This window comes from Macaca mulatta, chromosome 2 (assembly GCF_049350105.2).
Source record: "Macaca mulatta isolate MMU2019108-1 chromosome 2, T2T-MMU8v2.0, whole genome shotgun sequence".
NCBI lineage: Eukaryota > Metazoa > Chordata > Mammalia > Primates > Cercopithecidae > Macaca > Macaca mulatta.
The window spans coordinates 131,041,792-131,058,712 of NC_133407.1; the positions used below are offsets into that span (position 1 = coordinate 131,041,792).

General features: G+C 38.5%; 1 protein-coding gene across 2 annotated transcripts in view; it reads right to left on the reverse strand.

Annotated features, from left to right (window-relative positions):
* Positions 1-16,921, reverse strand: part of SUCLG2 (succinate-CoA ligase GDP-forming subunit beta) — a 277,798-nt gene that overhangs the window by 123,463 nt on the left and 137,414 nt on the right. For both annotated transcript variants that reach the window (XM_015130405.3, NM_001261121.1), the window contains 4 exon segments: positions 16,443-16,542; positions 15,490-15,580; positions 7,884-8,036; positions 5,644-5,733 (listed from right to left, as the gene is read on the reverse strand). In XM_015130405.3, the coding sequence (XP_014985891.1) occupies positions 5,644-5,733; positions 7,884-8,036; positions 15,490-15,580; positions 16,443-16,542 (434 nt within the window).

Sequence of the window (16,921 nt, forward strand, 5' to 3'; positions counted from 1 at the left end):
TCTAATCCAGCTACTTCAAAACTTTTTTAAAAACTGTGATAAAATAAACAAAACATAAAATTCACCATATCTCAACCATTTTTAAGTGTCTACACAGTTCTGCAGGGTCAAGTTGGTATATTCACATTGTTGTGCAACCAATCTCTAGAACTTCTTAATCTTCCCTCACTCTGTATCGCTAAACAAACTCCTGTTCTCCTCTTACCATTCTCCTCTTACCGCAGCCTCAGGCAACATCATTCTACTTTGTGTCTATAAATTTGACTATTCTAGATAGCATCTCTCTCTCTGTCTCGCTCTCCATCTCCCCATATATATACACACACATACACACACACACTCCTCTCTCTATATATATACACACACATATATGTCTCCATATATATCTGCATATATATGTATAGATATCTATAGATAGCAGACATATAGATATTAGAGATATCTAGATACATACATACATAAAATAAAGGATATGCATGTATACATACACTAGATACCTGTGGAATTATCCAGTGTTTGTCTTTTTGTGACTGGCTTATTTCACTTAACACAATATCCTCAAGCCCCATCCATACTGCAGCATGTGTCAGAATCTTCTTTTACAAGGTTCAATAAAGTTCCATTATAGCATATACCACATTTTGTTTATGAATTCATCCACAGATATACACTTAAACTGTTTCAGAACTTCTTAAGCCTACACCAACTTTGTTTAGTACAAGCCTGCGTTTTCCACACATTAATCCCATTGTAATTATACATTAGCACAGCATTTTGGGGATATTTTCTGTTTTAATTTTTACTGTTGTGCAAAGCCGGACTGTAATTTTTTGAGCAAGACTAAAACATAATTTGATCTTGGAGGTATCTCCAAACCAAGCTGGTTCTCCCTTGTAGCTCTCACAATGACAAACCCTTGTAAGATGTCTTATTCCAGAGGCTATACACTAAATGGTTATAAGGGCTAGGCAGACAGAATGTGTAAGTGTGACCAGGTGTGATATGGAATGGCATGGCATGTGGCAAGTTGAAATTAGCTTTCCTGCTTTCTACATGGGTTCAAATGTTTAAAATAAGCACAGGTCAAAGAGAACATTCTCCTGGTCAACTTGCAGTCAGTCGCTTACTATTGCCATTACTTTCTCAGCTCATAACCACTGTGTACAAAGGTTTTCTGCACTTTTGCCACCAACTGTTATTTTGTCTATTAAGCAATTTTTAAAAATTAAAATCTATAAAATCAAATATATGTAAATGAAAACCTGACAAGTTTATACAAATCTTTAAAAATGTCTTAACAGGAGCATAATGAGGAAGGGCCTCAGAACCACGCAGGCACAGTTGTGTGCTGCATCACCAAGATATTGTTCCCAAAGTCTATTCCATCATGCCTGGCCACTCCACCCTCAACCCTCCACCCAGTGGAATATGACATATCCCTGGAAACCCAGCGGGTGCAAGCCAAGCGGTTGGCCGTTAAGAGCCCAGCTGAAACGGGAGAGTACTTGCTTCAGTACAACGACCCTAACCGCTGACAGCTCATTGAATATCCTGCCTTGATTTGTTGGACCTATGCAAGATCAGCAAATGTCTATCCTAATTTCACCCCTAAAAACTCACTCTTGGGAGCTTTGTGTGGAATTAGGCACCTCTTCTTCTCGTTTTATGATTTCAAAACTGACAGAGAGAGGAAAGAAAAAATTATCCAGGAAGGCAAATTGGATCGAACATTTAACATCTAAGTCTGGCAATGATGACTATGTGTATTCTTGCTGAAATAAATCGTCTATTAATCAAAACAAAGTCTCAACAGGTTAAGAATTTTAAATATCTTTCCTGCATTCCAGAAATTATCATCAATATTCACATATGGCTCTCAAATCTAGCCAGAAGTACAAACCACTTCAAGAGGTGTTAGTGATCTTACACTGACTTGGAGCATCCGATCTTTCATCAGCCTAAATCCTAGAGACACATGTTGACAATTCATGGCACTCATGTTTTCAGAAACTAACAGTATAGATGATAACTAAGACACACTTGACAAACTTGTAAGTTTCAGTCATATGATAGACCCCCTTTATCCTCTGTTTCCCTTTCTGTGGTTTTAGTTAACCATGATCTACTGTGAGTCCAATTTATTAAATGGGAAGGACAAAATTATGGACTAAGATCCTTGGATGGAACACAGCACTAAAGTCACTGACAGATTACAACCTCTACAGCCACACTTTGATGAATTAAAAAGAAAGAGACAAACTTCTAATTATGATGTTCTTCTAAAAGGTTATCGTGAAAAACCTTCAACTATCCAGGATCCCCAACCATTGACATTATCTGTTCCTGACATCCAGCCATTGACACCCATGGCTTGATGATCTACGATCATCCAAAGTAGATGTCCCTCCTGAATTACTGCCAGGAGGTCATGAGTAGCCCAATGCTATATCGTAATGCTCCCATTACTCACCCCAGGTCTTACCATGTAGATATTGTATCATCTCACATCATCGCAAGAAGGGTGAGTATAGTACAATGAGATATTTTGAGAAAGAGACCATATTCGCATCACTTTTATTACAGTATATTGCTATTGTTCTATGTTATTATTGTTGTTAATATCTTACTGTACCTAATTTATAAGTTAAACTTTATCCAAAGTATAGATATCCAGAAAAAAAGAGTATATGTAGGGTTTGGTAGCAGGTAAGCTTCAGGCATCCACTGGAAGTCTTGGAACGTATCCTCCACAGATAAGGGGGAACTACTATATCAAGCTTTTCTATGTCTTAACGTTTTTCAACAAATTCTCACAGAAATAGACTTTAGTTGGGAACAAATACTTGGTAATTTTATGAAAAGTAAGATATCATCTTTATTTTTGTTGTGTCTAATATTAATCACATTTTAGAGACAACAGGCATGAGTCACAGGAACGATATTAATAATTTTACAAGACTATCATCTTACATGATATTCAACCATGAGTGAGGTACCTCCAAATGCCTAAACCACATCCTAGATGAAAATTAAGTAACTTTCAAAGTCACACTGAACCTAAGGGGCCTCTAAGATACAATTTTTTAGGAAAAGATCATTGATGATTGTTTAAATGTTTTTCCTTCTACACTGTCCCATCTGCTCATTGTACAGTGGCTCTCTAGAGCATTTCACTAATCCCCACAGCTTGAGCACGCCCCATAAAGCACAGATTCCCAAGCCTACAACTCCAATGCACAGCTTTCCCTGAGCTCCCAAGCCATATATCCCTTCTACTGTAGAAATACACTTACGTGTCCCTAGATGAACAACTTCCAACATGTCTACAGCTGAGATCAACCTCTCTCTCCCTCTGCCCCTGCTCTCTCCTTCACATTCCTTTATCCATCCCTCTTCCTGTATCCTCTCAGCCAGCAGGCAGATGTCCACTGGTCTGTGAGCCCCTGAGGAACAATAGTTATTTTTCATTGTCTCTGTTCCCCAGGGCATAACAGCCTGAGCAGCAACCAATCAGTGCTCACTCCAAGCTGCTGAGAAAATGAAGATTTAAAGCCCTTCATGGAGTTAGCAGTGAAAAAAGAAAAAAAAAAAAAACAAATTAAAACATTTTATTTCCTTTCCTCGATAAATTAATTCAAAGGTATACTGACAATATGGCCACTTACTGACCCCTGAGTTCTCACATTTTCATCTTCCTTCCGTAGGTAACTCATTTAAAACCTAGAGTGTTTCAGGTACTAGGAAAACAAGAGTAAGACATTCAAGAGCTATAAATAACTCTTAATTTTCTCTTATAATATGTAGTGAGGGGGGAGTATCTTGTGATGTACATTATACTGTTATTAACTTCTCTAGAACTCTCTATTATGTTCACCTCCTGAGGTTTTAAATATGTGGTCAGCAGATTTTGCCCATTCCAGATTTATTTCTCTGTCATGAAAAGCCACCTATTGCTGAGTCTCTAGGAACCTCTTCAAAGTGGACAACTAGATGTGTTGTTTCACCTAGTCAGGCACATGACAAATGTTTCTTGGGCAATAAAAATAGATGCCAAGCACTTTGCCAGCTGCTGGCAACACAGCATTGAGTAGGATGGACAAAGTCCCTGCCGTGGTAAAGATTAGGATCTAGCAAAGGTGACTGCAAATAAATAAGAGAAATAGAGATGTCCAAAGTGATATGGAGGAGGCAGACAGGGTAACTGCACATATTCTGGAGCTGACTGCTGGACAGTGCAGCTTGACCACAGTGGCTATATGGAAAACGGGCTCTTGGTGACCACCACTGCCACAGGAGAAGCCCCTTAATAAACATCAAATGAATGGCTAATGTAGCTGGTATCCTCATTTGCAGGAGATGAAACCAACCACTGTAGCACATATTCAGGAATCTTCCAGGATCTTCCTTTCAACAGATCACTTTCCTGGCATCTCTTTGCTAGTCTCAGAAATGGCAATTAGTTCCTCTAACTGTCCATTGAATCCTGGCCCTTTCTCTCTCATCCTGAGGTTTAGTTCCAGATGACCCTGTCCCATTCTACCATCTTCAATCTTTTGCTTTCAAAGTGAGCCTTTATTCATTTTCAAGTAAGTAGTTTCTCTTCATTAAAGCATATATATTTCTTAAAACCTTATTCTGCTTTACCCCTCTTTGACTTGCCTACTGTTGTCATTAAACTTCCAGACAGAGTCAATCAAAAGAAAAAGACAAGACGGAAAGAAAAGAGTGCATCGTCTACTGTCTTATGGGAATAGTACTGCCTAACCAAAGGACATACTCTGTAACCTCTCCATAAAGTCCCAGGCCAGAGAACATACATACATGCACACATGCACACAATCTAGGGCCATTAAGGTGGCCTCTCTGAGTAACAGAGGAAGGAAAAAGTAAGTTTATCTGATTTAGCTGTGGGACTAGGAAGCTTGCTCCGCTAGACACATAATCAGGTGCCATGCGCTGGACCAAAGGCAGAGCAGGGCACGATGCTAGGACAGATTCTGTCCCTCAACAACTCTAAGGCCAATGTTTTGGTCTTTGAAGCCAAGGGATATTACTACAAAACTGGCATATTTTAAGCTGTTCTCAATAAAACATCAACTTTATGCCATCAATATTCATTTCAAATGCCCATTAGCTATGAAAGAATAGCAATTAGCTAAATAACATGTATTATTAATATTAATACCAATAAGAATGGACCTTTATGGAGCACTATAATAAGGACTTTCACACATTATTCTACTGAATCCCCACAATAAACCTCTCAGGAGTTGTCATCATTCCCATTTTATAGAAGATGAAACTAAAGTCTGAATGAGCTGAATCACACACCTACCTGCCAGGTGGCTAAGTACCAGCAGTGCTACAGAAAAAATACAGATTACCATCCATCATAAAGTGTATGTGTCCACATGCAATACACATGCACACACATATCAAAATTCATTCAAAGACACATCATAAACATCCTCTTTTAAAACATCAGGGAAATATTTTTCTTCATCATAAACAGCTGGAAGAAGAAATTAGAAAACAATAAGTAATCCTGTTTCCTGGTAATCACAAACACTAGAGGCAATTAAGAAAGTTCCCAAATGTTTTCTGAAACAAGTCAGACACACCATCCCCCAATGGCTTATATACCTGGCTTTTCAAAGGCCCAACGAAGCCTAGATTTTCTGCCATCCGCTGAGCTTGACTGTCCTTTATTCCTTCAAAAATGTCAATTTGCTCCTAGTAAAAATAAATCAAATAAACGAAATTTAGACAGTCAACTGAGAAGATTTACAACCTCAAAAGAAAATGCTTTGTATTTATTTGCAAATGAGTAATTAAAGTGTGGCACCTATCCAGAGATCTCTGAGCAGGGCTACCGCAGATGCCTGTAGGGTATGTTTTAATTAGCAGACCATCTATAAAACAGCTCTTCCAAAAACTATATAATTCCTCATGGTGGCATGCTGACAAGAAACTCTGATGCCAGTTTTCACTTTTAATTACTATACAGATGGCATTGACGAATATTTAGTCAGTTAATTTTTATGACATCTTTTGGAAGACCTCCAAAGTGAGGTTTTCCTGCCTACTATTAGTTAAGTTTAAAGCCTGTCATAGATAGGTTAAATATTACTTTATGATTTAAGCACTCTATTGATGATAATGATTACTGATACCTTAGCTCTACAAAATGCTATTGTCTCAAAGACACCGAGCACTGTCATTATACATTATGGAATGGCCTGCTTTAAATAATGTGAACTTTGAAAACAGCTAGGTGTTATCGGTAAGTCTGCATGTAAAGTCTCAATTCAGTTTCCAAGGTAATTAACTTAAATATATAACATTAGTGAAAATATTTTAAAAGCAATCACTGAAGTATGAGTACAGTAGGTCTTCAAATAACATTACTTCACTCAAGGTCGTTTTGTTATAAGGTTGAGAAAAAAAAAAAAAAATCAATTCCCAGCCAAGGCCACTGTCTGTGTGGAGTCTACAAATTCCCCTCTTGTCTGAGTAGGTTTTCTCTGGGTCCCCCGGTTTTCTCCCACATCCCAAATCTGTACAGGTTAGGTCAACCGGTTTGTATACACAGTCCCACTCTGAGTGGGTGTGGGTGTGATGCGGGTGCGGGTGTGGTGTGTGAGTGTGCTCTGCAATGGGATGGTGTCCCATCCACGGTGGGTTCTTTGCTTGCACCCTGTGCTCTAGCCATCAGAGACCCTGAGCTGGAATAACTGGATAAATAATTACGTTACTTGTTTTTATGAAATCTTTCTGAAATGTATACATAGCTCCTATTTATTATAATGTGTAACATTAGAAGTGTGCTGGTCTTTATTTAGGAGTTGCGTGATGTTTTTGTGAGCAGAAATATGCCATAGGAACTTAACTCTTGTTTATATCAATTAGCCTATGTATGGTAACATTGGTTTCCTTATACATTGTTTCCATTCAAGTCAAAGTTTCCAAGAACCTGTTGAGGATGCTAAGTGGGTGTTTATTGCACATTATTTAGACAAAGAGATATAAGAAATAAAATCTCCCCTTTTCAAAGGGAAACAAAAAATCATTTTCTAAAAGAAATAATGAATGTTTCTGGTGGAAAATTTTAATGCAATTTTGACCCCAAGAACCCAGATTAAAAACTTGAATTTTAGTTCTGAAAACTTATGTTTTTCTCCTTATAGCTGAGGTAGGTTAAGAAGCACTTAATACATATCACCTCATTTAATCCTTATAATCCCACAGGGTAGAAATCACCCCATGTTCATTTTACTGATTTAAAAATGAGGTTTCGAGACTTTGAGAAACTTGTGCTCTGATTAAATTTGATCTCACATCCCTGACTTGAAACTAATCTTAATATCAATAAACGAGTCAAGATTTCAAGGATTGAAAAAAACTGACAGAATCTGGACTTCATAAAGATTCTAGTTTACATCAACAGTACTGAGAGATCACAAAGCAGTTTCTAGTACATCTACTAAAAGAGAATTCATTCATCTCCTAGGAGAGAATTTCTAGATCATATATAATATTAAATGAAAGAGAGTTAACCATGAGAAATGAAAATATAGCAGTCCTCTCCCATTGGTTAATTCTTGAGGAAGATTGGATGGAAAGGAATCAGGGAGGAAGAAAAGGCAGGAAGAAGGAAAGAAGGAAGGATGGGAAAAGCAAAGACAAAAAGTCCTTGAACACTAAATACCTTGATTCCACTCAACTTTCAACTGGATACTTAGAAAGAAAAAGGGCTCAACATCTTCATACCTTAAATTGTAGAGACAGATTTACTGCTCCTGGCCTTAGACTCCACATTAAATATTTAACATCTTCTACAATAACAATCAATTAATAGCGCGTAGCCAGGAATTTAAACATACCTTAAAAATGAGCTCTGGGTTTGAAGCAGCCACCTCTTCAATGTCGACGCCCCCCTGAGGGCTGCCCACCAGCACGGGGCCATTGCAGGACCGGTCCATCAGAATTGCCAGGTAGGTTTCTCTGGAAATGTCCAAGGCTTCAGCAACCATCACCTACCACATTAGTGGGAAAGTCAAATTAATTCAGCATTAAGCTGATTTCTACTTGGAAATCTATACAAACTTGCTACAGCAATCAAACGGCTTCATTTTCAGGCTCTTAAAGCCCAGTGAGTGAGTTTGCAGAGCTTTGAGAGTTCTGCTGTCATGGTGCACACAATGCCCATTTTCACCTCCTTAATTGATTCTGTTAACTTGTTCAAGTGACACGCATTTGGTTTGCCTCAAGGAACCTTCCCACTTTAATCTTCTTTTTTTCCTTCCTCAAGAAACTGTGTCGCTTAAGAAATACTCTAGAGAAGTGGCTGTTATTTTAATTTGAGATATTAACAGTTCATATATATATATATATTACTACACTGACTTTTCTCAGATTTCTCTGGTGGAAAACCAAGCATGGTGACCACAGAAGGATTCTTTTACAGTATGTCTGATGCTTCATATGTTTGTATATTTCTGTCGCTTTGATCACTATATTTTATTTTGTTTTATACTTTCTTTTAATTTACAAACAGAATATTTACTTGTTCAAAAATAATGGAAACGATACCAAAAATACATAAATGAGAAAGTGAAAGCAGCCCCCTGCCGCATAGCTCTACCTCAAACAAACCCCTCGGGCCCCAGAAGTCAGCGCAAATATGAGCCTAGCAGGATCCTTTGTGATAACTAGAAAAAGGCACCCCTTCCTCTGGGAGTATGTAGTCACTTGCCAGGACCATGACTGGGCAAGGGACAAGTGGGATGGAAGAATGTCATTCAATTCCACGAGTGAGTGGGGACTCACTGCCTCAGCCAGGTGTCCTTTTGCTCTGTAGGACTTGAACTGCATGTAACAGCCCCACTGGGAAAACCACTGCTAACATTCTAGTCCTTTTCTATGTATCTGCAAGCGTTGCAGTAATGGAATCATCAGGAAGCATATTATACACACTAGGATGCCTTTCTTTTTTTAAATCTTTTTTTTTTTTTTTTTAAGACAGAGTCTCATTCCATCACCCAGGCTGTAGTGCAGTGGCACGATCTCAGCTCACTACAACCTCTGCCTCCCATGTTCAAGTGATTCTCATGCCTCAGCCTCCCAAGTAGCTCGGCTTACAGGTGCCTGCCACCATGCTTGGCTAATTTTTGTATTTTTAGTCGAGATGGGGATTCACCATGTTGGCCAGGCTGGTCTTGAACTGTTGACCTCAAGTGATCTACCTGCCTCGGCCTCCCAAACTGCTGGGATTATAGACATAAGCCACCACGCCTAGCCTCTTTTTTAAAATCTTAATACTACAACTTAAATATCTTGCTAAGGTCTTCTCTCTTCATTGTGATTACATGGTACTTATATGATAATATTTATTTAACCATGTTCCTGTTTTTATTTATTTTTATTATTATTATTATTTTGAGACAGTCTTGCTATGTTGCTCTCAGGCTGGAGTGCAATGGCACAATCATGGCTCACTGCAGCCTTGTCCTCCCAGACTCAAACGATCCTCTCACCTCAGCCTCCTGAGTAGCCAAAACTACAGGCACGTGCCTCCATACCCACCTAATTTTTGCTTTATTTTTTGTAGAGATGGGGTCTCACTATGTTGCCCAGGCTGGTCTCAAACTCCTGGATTCAAGCAATGCACTCGCCTCGGCCTCCCAAAGTGTTGGGATTACAGGCACGAGTCATGGTTCCTGGCCTGCTGATAGACATTTACATGAACTTCAATTTTCCTAAGATGCTACTTTAGTGAGTATTTTTGTACATATATCTTTGTTCATTACTTTTAGTATCCCTGTAGATAAGTACCCTAAAAGTGAAATGTCTAGGTTTTAAACTGTGAATATTTAAAATTTTGATAAGTACTGTCCAAGTGCTTGAGAGAGGTTGTTCCAACTTACACACCTAAAGAGAACAGTGAAAGATGTCTTGGATGTTTAAAGAATATAAAAACAATCCCATAAATAATCAGTAATAGATGTGAAAACAATGAAAGCAGTTACACTGCTTTTCTTTTTTTTTTTTTTTTTTTTTTGGAGACAGAGTCTCGCTCTGTCGCCCAGACTGGAGTACAGTGGGTGATCTCAGCTCACTGCAAGCTCTGCTTCCCGGGTCCACGCCATTCTCCTGCCTCAGCCTCCCGAGCGCTGGGACTACAGGCGCCCGCCACCAAGTCCAGCTAATTTTCTGTATTTTTAGTAGAGACGGGGTTTCACCGTGGTCTCAATCTCCTGACCTCGTGATCCGTCCACCTGGGCCTTCAAAGTGCTCGGATTACAGGCGTTAGCCACCGCGTCCGGCCACATTGCTTTTCTTACAAGTAGTTTGGTGATGGGTTCCACAAAAAAAGTTACAGATTAAGGATTAAGTAGCATTAGATTTTAACTACTCAGATACCACAAAAATACTTAAGTTTTAGGTCACATGAAATGGGATAAATATATGATGATCTAAAAAGCTATAATGGAATGAATACAGAACTCCTCTTTTTCAAACTTTTTTTGAATTTACCATTAGTTAAAAATAAAACATACACGTCTTCCTATTGATTTATCAGAAATGGAAGTTCATAAGTGTATAAAAACTATTTCTCAGCACACAGTGTTAGAATTAGCACAGAACCACTCTGATTTAAAGTTGATTTTTCTCACCAACAATGAAGGTCAAACCATCAGTCAGTACTTAATTCTCTCAGCCTTCAGGCTGCCTGAAACCGTCAATTCTTTCAGAATTTCTGATTGAGGAGTAGGACAATATTTGAAGCAAAAATACTTAGCCCTATTCTTTCCTTATAAAATACAATAACAGGCCGGGCGCGGTGGCTCAAGCCTGTAATCCCAGCACTTTGGGAGGCCGAGATGGGCGGATCACGAGGTCAGGAGATCGAGACCATCCTGGCTAACACGGTGAAACCCCGTCTCTACTAAAAAATACAAAAAACTAGCCGGGCGCGGTGGCGGGCGCCTGTAGTCCCAGCTACTCCGGAGGCTGAGGCAGGAGAATGGCGTGAACCCGGGAGGCGGAGCTTGCAGTGAGCTGAGATCCGGCCACTGCACTCCAGCCTGGGCGGCAGAGCGAGACTCCGTCTCAAAAAAAAATAAAATAAAATAAAATAAAATACAATAACAACTTGTCGTTTATAGAAATAACATAAAGTTTGCCTTTCTAAGCATCAACATTAATACAAACATTTTAAGAAATTAAGATAGTCGTTTCTTCTAAAACTTTCTCTAGAAGAGAAAGCTGTTTTAAGAAATTTGGCACAAAATACAAAATGAGGAATGTGTTTGGTATATGCTTTCAGGTCCACTAGCATAACACTGTTCATTTCTAATACAGAGTTAGTTTAGTGAATAATACTTAATGACTTTCAGTAGTTATTCTTAGAGGCAACACAAAATTATAATTTTTTAGGGTAAGTGTCATTCAAGAGTCCTATTCTTAATCTTCAAAAATGTTGACAGATGTGCTCTGTATTCCACCAAATTTCTATTTGTGAAGCCCAGCTGCTGTCTGAAACAGCTCTTGCTTCATAGGAATAATGTATGACTCTTTAAGACAATGTCACCAGGAAAATGATAATTATCAAGAGATAATTCAAGAAATTTTACACAACAAAGACCAGTTTGTTGACACCGTCATGCCTTCCAAATGACCGAGGATGACAGAGTATTTTAGGAATTGTTATAGAGAAATCTAAATGGAATCCACAAACATTCATCCCTGAGCAACTCCATTAGATACATTTCAAAAGAGCTTCACCTGTGAGTTACACAAAGAATATGTTGACACGTCCTCTTCGTGGAGTCCACCAGTATAGAAAGCTTTTTAACTTTCTTTGACCTATCTACCACTGAATCTGTTTTCTTAAAAATATCATGCTACTTGAATTGTGGTCAGGAGATGAGTGCTAGCACACAAACTATTTGTAACACACCCATGAACACAGAAGATTAAAAGTACATTCTTGAATTTTAAATTCATTACACAGCAGTAACCACTATTGGTACTGAATCCTGGACCACATGATGAGTAGTGCTGTCTCACGGGCCCTAGTACTAGCCCCAGGAACACATAACGCATTGGCACACACTTAGGAAACAAATATCTGATGTGTATAAATGTGTGTATGTGTTTAAATAGCTTCTCAAATAAATTTAGAATCAAAAGCTTCTATAATCTGGGGACTTCTACTTTTGAGAAAATGGAGTAGCCATATTTTTCCCTATTCTTCCTGCTAAGTACAAATAAAAACCTTGGATATATATATACATAAAACTTAAGGTGACTCTGAAAGTTATAGAGAAGAAGGGAGACTAGCTAGGGAGCTTGAGGTTCAAGGAAGCGAGTGGTAGCGCGTCTCCTGTGTTTTCTTTGGCCTCATAAATCTTAGGCAGGGTGCTGGGTGCTAGAGAAACCAGCAACCCAAAAACATTAACAGGCACAGACAAAGAAATCTCCAGGCTCACATGGTTTCACTAGGGAAGTTCATCAAGCATTTAACAAGAAATCAACACCAACTAACAATGAGTATGTTGGACACTGAAATTAAGAATCCAGTGTCACTTGTAATTGCTGTAAAAGAGAAAAATGTATGTGTAAATCTAACAAAACATATACCAAATGTGTATGCTGAAAACAATACAACGCTGATGAAATAAATCAAAGGAGACCTAAAAAAAAAGGAGAGACGTATCATATACATGGGTTGCAAGACTTAATATAACAAAAAATCAATTCCCTCCAAATTCATATACAGGTTTAATAAGATTCCTATCAAAATTTCAGCAGGATTTTTTCATAAAGACAAAATTGTTTTAGATTGTTCATAAAAAGGCATAGGAACTCGAATGGGTAAAACTGTTTTAGAAAAGAATAATAAAGCAAGAAGAGTTATTCTACTCAATTTCAGAACTTACATAAATACAGTAATTAAGACTCTGTGGTGTTGGTGGAGGGACAGACACAAAGATCAATGGAACAAAATAGAGAACCCCAAAACAGACCCAAAGAAATATGCCTAGCTGAATTTTGACAAAGATGTAAAAGCAATTCAATGGAGAAAAGATAAGCCTTTTCAAAAAATGGTGCAGGAACAATTGAATATCATATCCCCCTTGCCCCTTAAAAAATAACCTTGACCTAAGTCTCACAATTTATTCACAAGTTAACTCAAAATGGATCACAAACCTAAATATAAAACAGAAAACTATAAAACATCTAGAAAAAATATGAGAAAATTTTTATTACATAAGGCAAGGTAAACAGGACTTAGACCTGATACTAAAAATGTATAATCCATAAAGGAAATATTGATGTATTGGACTTCATCAAAATTAAACACTTTTGCCCTGCAAATGACCCTGTTGAAAAAATGAATACATATTGTTTTGCAGTTCTGGAGGTTGGGAAGTCCAAGTACTGCCATTTGGTGACATGGCCTTTCTTGCTTCATCCTCACATGGCAGAAAGTGGAAATGCAAAACAGGTCTAAGCTAGTTTCCTTCAGCCCTTTCATAAGGCACTACCAGGGATGTCCAATATTTTGGCTTCCCTGGGCCACACCGGAATAAGAAGGATTGTCTTGGGCTGCACATAAAATACACTAACGATAATTGAGCTAAGAAACTAAAATTGAAAAAAACTCATAATATTTAAGAAAGGTGACAGATTTGTCTTGGACCACTTTCAAAGCCATCCTGGGATGCATGTGGCCTGTGGGCCGTTGGTTGGACAAGCTTGCACTAATCCATTCATGAGGGCAGAGCCTTCATGATTAATCACTTCCCAAAAGGCTCTACCTCTTAATGCCACCACAATGGGGATTAAATTTCAACACCCATTTTGGAGGGAACATTCAGACCATAGCATCCACGAACAGACAATTCACCAATGACAATCTACAGATGGCGAATAAGCACATGAAAAGATGTTCAACATCTCTAGCCATTAGGGAAATGCAAATTAAAATCACAATGAAATATTACTACATACGCATAAGAATAGCTAAAATAATACCACCACCACCAAATACGGGCTAGAATGTGGAGAACCCTGATCACTTACACATTGCTGATGGCAATGCAAAATGGAACAGCCATGCTGGAAAACATTCGTTAGTTTCTTAAGAAAACTAATCATACAACTTCCATATAGTCCAACAATTATCCCCCAAAATGAACATTTATATTTATATCAAAAACGTGTTCATGAATGTCCAGAGTGGCTTTATTTGTAATAACCAAAAACGAACCAACCCAGATGTCTTTCAACAGATGATGGTTAAACAAACTGTGGTAGGTACATCCATATCATAGATTGCTACATAGCAAGAAAAAGGACTATAATGGGATTCTTACACACTGGATGTCTGTATCAAAACATCTCATGTACCTTGTAAATATATACACCTACTATGTACCCACAAAAATTAACACAAGAAAATGGAACTAAATACTGATAAATACAACAACTTAAGAGTTTTCCACAAAACTCTCCCTGAAAAGTAAAAACAGCATGTTACCACTGCACTGTCCTGCAGCATGGTGCACTGGTAGAGACCACTGATCTGTGATGCTATGTTAATGGAGCAGACAGCTGCCATCCCAAAAGGCGGGACCCTAATTTGCTGCTAGGACAGGACCTTCTAACCATGGATGCTTTTCAGGGCTGACACATGTGATCTGTGTAGTTGTATAGGGATTTAATGTTTAGCAATAGCTGTCTTGAAATTTTAACACGGGTCCCCTGCCTTTTTATTTTGCACTGGATTCTGCAACCCAGATAGCTAGTTCTAGTGTCTGGATACACAAAAGGAATGGTGAAAGGCAGACTGGCAGGAGGGAGAGTTAGGTTCTGGTCTCAGCTCTACCACTCACAATTTCATGATTGAGGCAGGCTACTTTCCTGTAGGCTTTATTTTCTATGTGTGGATGAGGGGTGTGTGTCCACATACTATACATACTTGGGTGCTTCAGCTGATCTTCCTAATGAAATATACTCCCAGCAATAAAAATGGCTCAAAATTGTAGTCATCCCAAAATAAGGAATGGGGCATTTAGAAAAACCACCACAATAGGTAATTCTGACAGACACACCTGGAGTGGAGGGCCACTGTGTGGGAGCAGCGAATGTCCCTCATTGAGTATAAGGCTGTCATAGCAAGCACTTCTCAACTAAATAGAATACATCTGTGTTCTCAGAGGGACAGCCATTGCTTGGTCACTCACCGTCACCCACTTTTGCTAAATGCTAATGATGATAAATAATATTACTATCATAGAGCCCTTTTTATTTTTCTTCAAAGACATACCACTTACTAAACAGATTAGATGAGCTTTAAAAAATAAAATGGCACATTGCCAAAGAGCAGTATTTCATTAGATTTTGTCAAAAACTAAAAGATGGGTTTCTTTTCTATTTTTTAACACATACATAGAAAATGACCCAAAGCATCCATATTACCTTGTTAACTTTCACACCTTCTTTTGGAGTTTGTTTTGTCGCTAGATTGTACCCAATCATCTGTTTAGCCAGCTGTCCCACAACATTTGGGCTAAGAGAAAGAGAAAACAAAGGGAAAATGAATGTTTGTTGAAAATCATTTTAAAGCAGAGTCCTTACACAGAGTCTCATGTCTACACTGCAAAGGGTTCACCTTCACCCTCACAAAATCCATGGGTCTTTCTGCTTCTGTGCTACGTGTTTAGCACTGTACTAGAGGTTCACTGAGAGCAAAATAAAAATGAGTTCATGAATGAATAAAGGAAACAAAAGATGCTTTGTGACCTCTTCACCCAAAACAGTTACAGTCATAGTAAAGAGATAATGCTAAAATGCATACCAGAATCAGATAAGAGTTGACTGAAGATCCGGCAGCGGAAAACTGGGGAGATATTGAACAATGAGAGGGATAGGAAGAGGGTAAAGATCAAAGTAAATAGTAAAAAGGTGTGTGACAGGAACAGGGAGGAGAGGAAAGTGTTCAGTGCTACGAGACACAGTAGATGAAGGTGAAAAGACAGGCCAAATAAAGGAAGGCTTGGACTATCAGAGGGGAGGTACCCCAGGTGCCACTGGTAATGGGGAGTCACTGCAGGTTCTTGAATAGGAGTGACATTATGGAAGTAGCATTTCAGTTGGAAGTGGTATCATTTCCAACATTTATGATGAATCATTGATTGTCTAGGAGAGAAGGACTGTCAAGTTTTCACCAATTAGTAAGAAAAATCATTTTGTGGGAGCAGAAGGGAAACTAGGCCACTGCCAGAGCCCTCTACCTATGATTTCAGTTTGTTCTAGTTGCTTTGGCCCGCTCCTACCCCACCACAAGCATCCTCAGTGTGCCTTTCAATCTTGAGCAAGATCTTCCATAACTGCTTGGCCGAAAGACAAGGAATAACAACCTCCAGACTTACTCTTTTGTTAAATGAACACCTCCTTTCAAACCACTATTGAAGACACCTTTTCCTCTTCCTCCAGCTAAGATCTGGGCTTTTAAAACAATTTCTTTTGCATCTGAAAAAGAAAAATCCAGAGTTGGTAGCTGATTTTAAATTCTTTTTTTTGTTTTTTAAGCAACAAGGAAAGCAATAATGGCACATAACTTCCGAGTAACTGGTAAAAGCTCTTTCAAACTAACTTTGAAAACAAATGCAATGAAGAACTTCAAAAAAAAAAAAAAAATCAATGTGCCTAGTACGAAGCTTGTTTACTGAGGATATTCAAATGCTTCCTACCAGTTTAATCATCGAATACTTGACCTTCCCAAGGGAAAGCAAGGCATGTGTTCCCTTGCTCTTTTGAGTGTGTCAGAAAAAGCTAAATAAACCCTGGAAGGAGGTATTAATTTTCCTGTGCAATGGCACTCCCATATGGCAGAAGCACCAGTCTGCCA